The 12,031-nt window shown below is 36.6% G+C and overlaps 1 protein-coding gene across 7 annotated transcripts in view; it reads right to left on the reverse strand.

The window, feature by feature from the left end:
* The window catches only part of diaph2 (diaphanous-related formin 2), a 384,094-nt gene that overhangs the window by 360,496 nt on the left and 11,567 nt on the right, over positions 1-12,031 (reverse strand). For 6 of the 7 annotated variants that reach the window (XM_034884275.1, XM_034884277.1, XM_034884280.1 and 3 more), the window contains exons 3-4: positions 7,586-7,618; positions 5,747-5,923 (exon numbers count right to left, since the gene is read on the reverse strand). In XM_034884275.1, coding sequence (XP_034740166.1) covers positions 5,747-5,923; positions 7,586-7,618 — 210 coding nt within the window. The remainder of the gene's footprint in view (positions 1-5,746; positions 5,924-7,585; positions 7,619-12,031) is intronic. The other variant, XM_034884276.1, reaches the window with a different exon arrangement.

Raw genomic sequence — 12,031 nt, forward strand, 5'->3', positions numbered from 1 at the left:
TCTGATGGGGATCCGTTGTGTAACAATAGCCAGTCCCAAATTTATAGAGTTGTACATAAGTTGTATACTTAATAGAATAACTGCATTTTTCAAAATGTATTTCAAAACTTATTTTCAGTGCAATAGTTTAGCTAAAAAGAAGAAATATTTCAGACCTACCAACAATTAAACTTTGATTTCCACTATAAACCTTTTTCATCAGATCCTGTTCTTCTACAGTTGAATACATTTCTTTTCCATCTATCTTTCTGTGTCAAAGTCACAAGGTACAGCAACAGGAAATATTGTCAGTAATAATTAGTACTTGAATCAAGAGTAGCAAGGCTTCAGCAGGATAAACCGTGCACCCCAACTCTGAACAAAAGAGCAAAATCAAACAACATTACTTTTATTGAGGCCATGCAATCACATCAGATAGGCTGGATAGGCAGTATCTGTGTGTTATTGGGAGTATTATCTTTGTGCTACTTTAATTCTGCATCACAAAAGATGTCTTTCATGTGAGAGACATCAGGGGATGGATCGAAGGCCGGACAGAGCACTAAAAGCTAGGGAATGACATGATGATTAGAATAGAGGGGGATGTTTATCAGAAGCACTCTCTCAGAAAGAAACGGCTAGAACGAACAGAGAGAAAAAACATTCTCCTCAGGGTTTTAGGATGGTGAGCCTATGGTTGTGGAGACATGCTGCCCTCTGCTGGGGAGCGCAGAAAATCATGTGTCCTTCCGCTGGGTTGATCTGATTTGGCAATGATTTCCCTCAATCTGATTTAACGTAAAATTCACCTGATAAATTAAGTCTGTCACTTCTTAATAACAACATTGTAATACAACGGTTTGAATATTTTACCCGAAGTAATCTGATTCAAACTGTTTTGCTTAATTTGAAAAGTGAGGCATGGACAAGAATCCCATCCAGGGGCACCGTGACCTAAATACCTCCAACTACATTTCCTCTGGTAAATACCCTTGGAGCAAAAAAAACATTAACATCCTTTTTGTCAAACAGGGAGGAAGAAAATGTGGCTGAAAGTTTTACAATTGGCAGGTTTTTTTCACCAAAGGAAACCAGCAGGTTTTTTTAATTAATCTTTGAACCCTGCTAATTTATCTGCTTAATTGGCATTCAATAAGCAAGGCATAATGTGGCGAGGTGAGTATGCTGTAGGAGGGGTAGGAGTAGTGGGCCTGCGGGACACTTGTCAGGGGGCAAACTGGAGGAATGAGCCTTCCATGTTTAGTCTCCAAAATGATTAATGCTCTGTTATTAATTACACCCTCATAGGCTACAAAAAAAGAAGCCAAGGAAGTCTTCAACAATGCTGCTGGTGTAACTGAAACTACAGGATTTGAGCTTGTACTAATGACTGTGGAATTACCAAAAAATAGGTTCTAGATTTTTCTAGATTAGATCTTGTTGTCTCATGTTGTTCTGGCAAGCTTTTCTACCACTTAGCAGTCTCCACTTGTCTTGCTTATGTAAAAGAACTCAAGCCTCATGGAAAGAAGTTTTAGGAAGATGGTCCATTCCAGCATATTACCATATTATATACATAAATAGTGAGAAAAAAAGAAGTCCATAACTAGTAAGACAGTGATATATTTGATACATTGTTTTCACTTCTTTTCACTCTGTATTCAAGCGCATTCTATTTAAACTGAACAATGGCTGAGGTAATGAGCTGACTTTCAGCTAACGGTGTTCACATCCCTATTGGCTGAGCTCCTTATTGGACTAGTAGCCCCTTTTTAATAAGTGTCCCTGAGCATAAAGGCAATAAGCAGTAATACATTGATTCTAAATACAGTCAATGCAACCACGTTTTTGTCTGGCCAAGTCAACCACTGACTGCCTGACAGACCTGGAAGCCCATCACCAGGAAGATACCAAGCATATGCTGTCTGTGGATTGTAGATTTCAGGAAGTCACTAGGTGCTAATGATTTGCAACCAAATATTGACATGTTGACCTTTTATAAGCTCTTGAGTTGTCCTGTAAATTGTGTCCCCCCCCAAATTTTGGGAAACAATGTATAAAAGTGATCCAATTCCTACATAGTTGATCTAATTTACAAGTAAGCACTTTAACGTCATAGTCACTATACCATTTCCACTCTGACATGCTTGGGTACAGAGCAAAAACAACAAAATATGCAATATGTCACTGTTTTTCTACTTAGAGACTACGCTGTACAAAATATGGGACGTGAAAAAAATTCCATCATCCGATATTGCAATGTGAATGCAAAACACAGTCTAAGTCTAGAAAGCCATAGGCTTCCAATCACAGAAAAGAGCAATTAATAGCTAGTATCAAATATGTCTGAGCCTGAAACAGCTCATGCTATGGGGAAAAGTGAATCTAAGAAAAGTAGAAGACATATAAAAATGTTTCGCTTCAACTGTGACAAAATCGATTATTTTGTCCGCCACCCTCAAGTCTGATCCATGTGTGTGCAAAGGCACACACAGTAACTCCTGTGGGCTGGTTTTAATGTCCTGGAGGCGCAGAGTGTAACTGCTGAGGGATCACATAGGAGCTTATTACTAGCAGTGTTCATCCTGGAAATGGCGGGTAGAGAGGCACATAAAACCTCAAACTAGCCATAGCAGTACTGCAATCTCACGTTCTTCTTTCACTGGTCCTCTGTCTCTGTGAGCACCCGCACACCACACACACACACTACTTTTGACAATAAGAAGTCAATTTCTAATGAACAGAGACAAATTGGCACTGGAATCAAATCAATGTAATCATGCTATGCTCTTGGAGTGATAACGTGATAATGTCAGGGACAGATGTTTTAAAGTGCCAAAATGCGGCAACTATTTACACAAATTAACGCCACCAGTGTGATTTTTGCCTGGGTGGAGAGGAAAGGTTCATGAATATGACATCACAAGGTATCCTACCTCTTCCTTTTACAGACAATTGAGTTGAATTTAGTGAATGAAATGAAAAGAATGAATGGGGTTTGAGTTACACCAAAGTGTAGTTTTAAGGTCTTATAGCCTACTGAAAACTGATCAAATCAGCTCACATTTTATTTTGTGTGCTACTGTGTTCCCAGATTGAACCTCTTGGATTGGAGTCTGCTACTGCAACACAGCTGTCTCCTTAGTGAGATGCATATAACGGACATTTTATCAGCAAATTTACTGCTGTGCATTTTGATGAGGGGCTCTGAATTCCATCTGTGCACATCTTGGGAAATCCGACAACAGGACACAGAAAATAAAAATATACACTACATTCTTCTAAAGGCGGTGCTGAGAGTAACTGTTTTTTTAATGCATTTTTATCACTGTAGTTTTATAAATATACTTAAATAGAAAAATCTGCTCTCAATGGTTAGCTTCAAAAATTCTAATATTTTCCCAGATCCCTTTGATGACCTTTTAGTAATAGGCTATTTAATTTGCTATTTAGGCTTTAAAATACAAAGCTCAATGTCTAAACCACTTTCCAGAGAAAAATATTTTCACTTTTTCCTAGTCATTAATGCACAGTAGGTAGTCTCACTAATATGGCCTGGGTCACCCATCATTTATGAGCTATGGATGTTAGCACCCTTTATAAATGAAGGGGTGACATCTATGGCTGTGGCATGTGGCAAGATAAAACCAATCTGTAACAGAATGGGTGTAGGAGAGTTGGAATTTGTGTTTGACATAAAAAGAGAAATGACAATAACAGATAGATGCTGGAAATAAGCTACTACTATCAAAAGAAACTACCCACCACTGTCATTTCTGTGTTTGCTGCATCAAAGCAGAAAAGTTTACAGTATATGAGAACAACTAGTGGTGGCTTTAAAAGTACATAAGTAAATACCCTTTTCGTTTTGATTTCATTACTGTAATTATACTTCCCAAACTGAAGTGTCAAGGCTTGTCAAATGTCAGACCAGCAAACATGTGTTCTGTGTCGTCTGTCACAGAGCAAATTGAAGCCTGGGTTTAATGTCATGCTGCTGTGAGCACAAACACAGTAATTGAGAGGTGAACGGAGTGACAGGGATGAGCACCCAGGCAAGAAAACACTGAGCAGTAGCCTGATGAAAACCAGTAGCACTGGTCACATTTCTCTGGCCCTGGCAATAAAGACCATTGTATGAGAAAAAAGGAAAAGCAGGCACCGTACCACGCACACATACACACTCAGAGACATTATCCACAATAGTGCACACAACCTATGCAATAAAGCCAGAGTAATTCAGCTCCCCACTTCAAAGAGATGGGCCGAAAGCTTTTTGTTAGATTTCAACCCTCCAATACATAAGGCCAAAAAATGCATTTCAATAGAGAAAATCACAAGTGTGACAGAGCTTTGACCCCACACACACACATATATATATATATTTACCGTCTATACATACTATATATATATAATGTATAATATATTACATATATAGTGTGTGTGTGTGTGTATATATATATATATATATATACACTGTATATATATATATACACTGTATATATATATATATATATATATATATATATATATATATATATATATATATTTACATACATACAGAGATATATATATATATATATTATTGCCTTTTGCCTTTGGACTACAGGAATAATTTTGTGTTTAAGTGTGCAGTGCACATGATTTGTTAATTGTAGCCTTTAGGAAATACCAGTATCCTTATAACATGATTTAGTTAAATGTATTATGTAATTGTAAAATGAATGTTTCTGTTATATAGTACTCTACAATTTAAGTTGTGGTAGGCCTAGCCCTCAATCCTTCGCGTTAGAGTACTTATATGTATTGTTTGTTAGGTATCTAATCGTTAAGTTTGTTGATGTTATACGTTGAATTAACTGTATAGTAATTTGTGTCTTTTCCTGTTTATCATTTATAGAAAAAACCATAACCTTCAAGCCTCATCTGCTTTGACCTGAATGTGTGTGAGTAAAAAATATAAATTCTTCATAAATTCTTGCCGATGTACCATGGCGATGCAAAGATGAAATTCTACCGGAACTGAAACACCCAAACCGAAAGTAAGTCTTTTTCTCTGCAGTGGTATTCAGAATTGTGAAATTTCACTGTTGATGGTTTTGACTAATACGTTTCTGCAATCATGACAATATATTTTAGCGTTAATAAATCTACAGATGAGGTTCTTCCCTATCTCTGATCACAGCTCTGTGTGTTTGTGTGACTAAAATCACAAATAAAAGACTTTTGATTGCAGAGGTTTACTTGCAAGGTAGTATTACTGGGTCTTGGATTATTTATGAGTATGCAGATCAACATCCAACCAACATCATGGTTTCAGATCAAATGCTATCATACATTTTGGTAAAATTTAACTTGTTAATTTAGTTCCGGAAACTGTAAACCATGATCTCTTGATTGGAGACAAATTATAAAGTAAAATGAAAAACAATTTTAAGATGTTGCATAAAACAATGACAGCTTTGCATTAATGAAGCATTAATTTCATTATCGTCCTTTTTGCATGCCTGTAAAGCATTGTTTTCAAAACAAAAATCTCATCAGCATGAGATCTGTGTGGGTAATATAAAAATGCTTTGTAAATTGAACTACGGCAGCTCTGTTTTCTACTTGTGCGCCTATTTGCACAGATTTACGGAGCAATTCTATAATCAATTTAAATTTCATAATAAAATGCTCATTTATTATTCTGTAGCAACTGTACTAAAATTGTTGTGGAGTGTTACATATGACACTGCAAGATAATACGCTGCAAGACAAAGCTCACCATCATCTTCTCGAAGAGGTCAATGATCTCCTTTTCCGAGAGGTTCATGGAGCGATCGTCAAAAAGTGGCTGAGGTACAGGCAGTTCGGCCTGGATAGATAGGGGATCTGTTGGGTGCTGTATAAGAAGCTTCTCCTTCTTCATCCCTGTTTTTCTGAAACTGGTAATACGATCACGCTGGAAAAAAAAAACAGAGTGTGACATTTTAAAACAAGACACAGCTAACAGTCCTGTTTAAAGCTCTGGTGCGTAGATTCTAGATTCTATCGCCCCATAAGGAATTCTTACCACACATGATCAAACCAACTCTGTTGAAGCTTTATACAATATTGCTTTGTGGGGTGCTGTACTGCACATGGGACAGAGTAAGCATGTGATTTATCACAGGTGAAAATTACTTTAGAAGAACAAGACGTACTTTAAAGACAATACAGAAAAGAAGTCTACAGTCAAACAGGTGGGACCATGAGGCTGTAATGCTCAGTTACAAACCAGAAAACTAAATTCGTAGGATGACAAAAAATAGACATATTTTGCTACTAAAACATCCTTGCCACTGGTGAGGTAAAAATGTTTAAGTTCGTCCTGAAGGGGGAGCAACATGTAAGGCCATGTTGTTGCCTAAATTAAAAAGTTTTACTCTTTGGAGATCGTTACTATTTGGCGAGAGTGTGCCAATAGAGGAAAAGTCACTGTGGTAAGCCAATTTAAAAAGCTTGTATATTTTGAGATAAGCAATTTAAAGTGAAAAGAATGAATTTGCTCATAAAATGCCATGTCAGCATCATTGTCCGATAGCGTTGGTACAAATGGAACCACACTGACATCTCTGGAACCTTGTGTTGGGTTAAAAACAATACAAATCTAAACTATAGAATGTTTAAACAGTAAATGGTATTATTATAGTATAATTTATACTTTTTTTCTTGATTCAAAACAAACATAACTAGTAGCAAAACGTATATTTGACATACTATACTGTATAAAACTCATTGAGACTTTACTTACCATTATACAAGATTACCTGGTTTGTTCTCATAGTATTAGAATAGTCTTAACAGACAACAAAAAGTTAAACTTACTTTCATAACATTAGCAAGGTTCAGTTAAGTTTCCTTGTTACATTTGTTAGTTGGGACCATTCTGATTAATGCAGTGTAGTAAAGTTTAGTGCGAAAGCAGATAAAATACATGCAACCAGTCAATGTTAGTCATACTGAGCAAAATGGAATAGAGAGGACATGCTAGATGAATAAACATAAATGAAATGGAACGACAAACATGATGTCACTACTATTAGTTTGCTGAAATATTACTGGATGGATCAAACATACTGTGTACTAACGCAAAACCAGCATGAGCTTCTAAGTGTCAAAGTTAGGCTATTTGTTAACTAAGGGTATTAAAAAAGCCCCAGGCAGAAACATCTAATCGGAAGTCTGCTACTGATAATTTCACAGTAAATGATCTATGAGCTGCTTATAAAAGTCTAAATGCTATGGGCTGAATTATGTTCATTATGAAAAATGTAGGATGTTCACGATTTTAAATAATAGCACCATGAAAAATCATCTTTTATTTACACACATAATGAAGGATAGAAGCTTAGCCTTTCTGTTACTGTAGAGTATATCACAAACTGTCATACTTTATAGAAACACTAGATATAACCTATCTTTAGTGATTTTATGTTCTTTATGCATAAACTGTTCACTTAATAAATTCCTATCTGGCACATTTGATCCAACCACAAATTTCAGTTGTAAGTCCCATGCATGACAAAACACGAGATGATGTAAAACAAAACTAGTCACACCAAAATTAAACCGAGCACCTTACCATATCATCAGCCAATGTTTTTATGTGTATGTTCTGTTGGAGGGAGGACACAGTGTGAAAAACAAGATCCAAAAGAAAATGAAACAGCAAAGTGTACAGTCTGTATCCCATAGGTGGTGTGCTCGAATGTACAGTGTCCTGGATACTGTCTAATTTTCCTCTCAGAATCTGAATTAAACTTCCAATTAACAAATACACTTGCAAGGCCCATGATTGTTATCATCCATTTTCCATGAGCAATCCTGGACACTGTACATATGTAGAAAGGATGTGACCATTCCTAATGATCCCAAATAATAGTGTTTGAAGGGTAACTAGCATTCTTTTCAACCAGGACCCTATTTTCCTTTGTTTTTGTGTCTAAGTGACTGATAGGGACAACAATCTTTGACACTGGACCAGTATTAAGCAAGAAGGCAACAATGTAAATAGTCTAGTAATACTTGTATAAATTATTACTAAGAATTGTCTAGCTTGTATTTACATTCACAAAAGTGATTGTTTTGCCACTGACAGGCTTCGATTAACATTCTAAGCACCTGTCAACATTATGGAAAGGATCTCTCCAGAGATAGACCTTTAAAACCTCTTTGAGACCATTTTTGTTTAACCTGAAACAGCTCGGAAGTCGCTAGCACTAAATACATCAGATTCCCTTTATAAAAGATATACTTTTAGCGTGTATAGAGCAAATGTGTATCCACATGTAAATCTGTAACCTATGTGTTTATTTCAATCAAATCTAGGAGTTGTGATGTTTGGAAAAGTGGAATGACAACCCAAAACGGCTGGTCATAGTTTTATTTTGTTTCTGTCAACTTTAAATGAAGTGTATTATACAATGCTAAAATTACTGTTCATTTACATGGAGGTTAAGCGAAGATGATATTGCAGATGTATTATGGTTACAAAAAGGATCTTACTCTTTAAAAAAAATGTAGATCTCCTTAGAAAGTATTTCCATAATGTTGTCAGACACTTAGAATATTAATCTGAGCATGCCAGTGGCAAAACAAGCACTTTTGTGTAGCTGGACAATTGCCCCATAACTTACATTTTAGTTTGTTTCGCTGCTGCCGACTGTAGCGTTCTTGCTTAAAACTGGATCATTTTCAAAGATTGTTATTCCCATTAGTCACTTAGACACAAAAACAGGGGAAATAGGGTCCAGGTTGAGAGAAACGGTAGTTACCCTTTAAATGTACGCAAACATAAGTGTGTGTTCAAGAGTGAACATCTTAAACACACATAAGACATGTTCCAAATCATAAAAGGAGACGTATCACAAAGCACCTGTAATCACACAGCCACCGACATAATGAGCACACCTGTTCACAACACCCATTGGAAATATGCAGGTTAGAGCTGCATGGTTATAGCTTTGTGTATCCCAAAAATAATACACTTTTGCAAGAAAATATGTTACAGCCTGGCATAGTTAACCACTAAAGGGTTGTTTTATGTCTGTGTGTTCTAACGAGCATCTCTTGTAGTGACAGTACCCCAGCTGAGATGTTCTTGTTCAATAACTGTTATTCTAAACTCCAGTCAAAGAAATTCCCAACTTTTCAATTATCTGTTTGCTTGCAGATCAAATCTTAGTTTCCTTACAAATAGCTCATATAACATAAACCGACAACTTCTCTTTATTACAGATGTTTATCTTCATCTCAGACACACTAAGACAGGCTACTGCCAAAGGCTTGTGGCTCAGCAAGGGACAGCTATCTGAAACACACCTCAAATGGGAAGCAGTAGCAGCACTGCCATATGCTGTGGCGCTAGGCTGTGAAGCACTAATGGGTAGGGAGATGTGGGGTGGTGATGGCCATAAAGCCTGCCTCCAGCCGCAGATTTCTCCACTATTCTAATCAGGAAACTACTGATGCTGGGGCAACAAACAGATTGGCTCTAACCTGTACCTCTCTCTGTGCATCTTTATCAGCTGTCGCCGTGGGCAACAATGAACAAGTACTCAAACTGCCATATCTATCACTAGTTTTGTCTGCAACAACTGATCAACAGTTGGGAGATAAAGCTATGAGCCACAGAAAACAAAGCGTCAGTCTCAATGTGCAGGCTCCATGTGTTGTCCAAGCTGTTACTTGAAGTCAAGATAATAAATATGTAATATTCATCTGGCATTGTGCTTAATGGGTTCTGCCTGGGATGTCCAGGTATTTGTTTCACTGTCATTTGTGGCCTTTACTATAGCTGCACCACTTCTCACAATATCTGTAAAGCTAAGTATTTAACCTGGGCAACAACTTTTTCCACTTCTAACTCATATAGTATGTATCATTAAGCCCAGCATTCTCTTGCAGTCTAAAACTGCGTGAAACAATAGCTAATTTTCAAATGGAGTACTTAAACATTTTCTAATCAATTTAACAACAATCAAACCACTGTTTGGTTAATTGCCTTGACTTGAGGGCCTTTCCTTGCCCATTATCTTGGCAACATCGCAACAACGCAATTTAACATCCAACAATTAAGCTTGCATGTCCTCTGGGCTTCTCCTGCTTATTAAAGTAAACTTTTTCATCATAATAAATGTTTATTACCAAACACATATTCCTCTAAATAACCTAATCAAATTAGCTCTGGGTCCCTCCTTAATCAAATATGATTATGACTCCATGCAGATCTTTAAAAATGAAAACACACAGCTATATCCCTAACTTGAGAGTCAATTTGGGGACAAAAAGCCAGAGCAGCATGCACATTTCACGCAATAACTTTTTAAAATAATATTACAAAGTACAATTAATGTTTGTATTACATTAACTCATTAAGATAATTTCACTGATCTTAGTTTCATTACAAAATTCCACCAGGTTTTAAATCCAAGTTGGCCAAAGGACAAACTTTGTTTCAAATTGGCTACCATTACACAGCTTTGAAATAGTAACGCCTGTTATTCCTAACCAATTCACTAGACCATCTGTATGATGTCAATTTAACTCACTAACTGGAACTATCTCTATAAAAATCAGTAGCCACAATGCCTCTGTAAAACAAGTTTAGAAGGAAATTAGATTTAACTTTAATTAGTTCTAATAATAGCAAATGATTACTTGGAGCTGGTGGTGAGAACTATTATGCAGTGTGCTGTTGATAGGTCTCAGCAACTTCAAGAAACTATCTTGTGTTCCTGACACAATGGCAAGTAACAATTATAAATGTACTGCCAAATACCAATTTGGAACATTTCCTTTCCCCCTCTCTGATGTAGCCAGCGGAGTAAAACACATGTCATTGCTGCAAACATCTACAATTTAGGGCAAGAGGACTGACGCCGCACTAAAGACGTCTGACACTGCTTAGAACTATAAAGCAATATACTATTATTAATTCATCAGAAGAAATATGGATTGCCATTAGAGAGCTGTTAGACACGCAAGCTGTATAAAACTGGCAAACCGCACTTTACATCCAGCAATAACAAAAGAAATATTAGCAATATAAATGGCCAATATTACTTTACTCAAAGGAAACGTATAGTATCAACTCACTAGTATATAAAAGTATGGACAAGCATGCAACTTGTCAGTATGACAAAGTTGACACTTAAATATATAGGGTGTTAATTAGCAACACACTCTGCTTTTACATAGGTGTTACTGACCTTGATTTATGTCCAAGAGAGTAATTAAATAATATTGATGGATAATGTGCAATGTGAAAATGAAACTGATTACAAGGGAACTTAGTTAGGAAGGAGAGCCTATATAAAGAAACCCCTACATCAGCATTGTACAGTGGTCTGGATAACGTGGAGTGTAATTCTCAAAATCCAACATTTCAGTGTGGACTTCTGTTCATTTCTATTGCATTACTTACTTAGTAGTTCATATTGTTTATGTGCAATTAAACTAAATCTGTCTATTGTGGAAACAAAACTAAAGTGGAGAAGTACACCACTGATAAAGCACACAACACGGGAGACTACTGGTTTTTGTGAAAACAGTTGCGTGGAAAATTTGGTTTGCCAATTTGCCACAGCTTGTAAACGTGACAACACCCTAAAGCCCAGTAACAGTATAAAGCATTAAAGATGCAGAGACACGAGCAGTGATCGCAACACACCTTAAACTCCTAACGCTTTTTTTGAGCCAGACATCTACCAGTTAGCAGAAACCCTGAAGTGATCATACATTTAACGAACAGCTTGCCATAATGCAAAGAATAAATTGTCATTTAAAAAACTCACAGCATAGCTTGAACACATTCGGGTGGCGGGAAATGACTGCAAGTGAATCAGATGCATTGCATTGACAGTCAGGCTTGAAAGCTTATACATGTCTGTAACTACAGTGTTGCTCATGAGTATAGGATCCCCTGCTTAAGTTGACTAAAAAGAGGAATTAAAAAAAATCTTCTTCTGGAAATTGATCTTATTGCCTTGATTAAAAAATGAGGAAAAGGTTCCCTTAGCCTTTCGAA

Source organism: Etheostoma cragini, chromosome 10, assembly GCF_013103735.1.
Source record: "Etheostoma cragini isolate CJK2018 chromosome 10, CSU_Ecrag_1.0, whole genome shotgun sequence".
NCBI lineage: Eukaryota > Metazoa > Chordata > Actinopteri > Perciformes > Percidae > Etheostoma > Etheostoma cragini.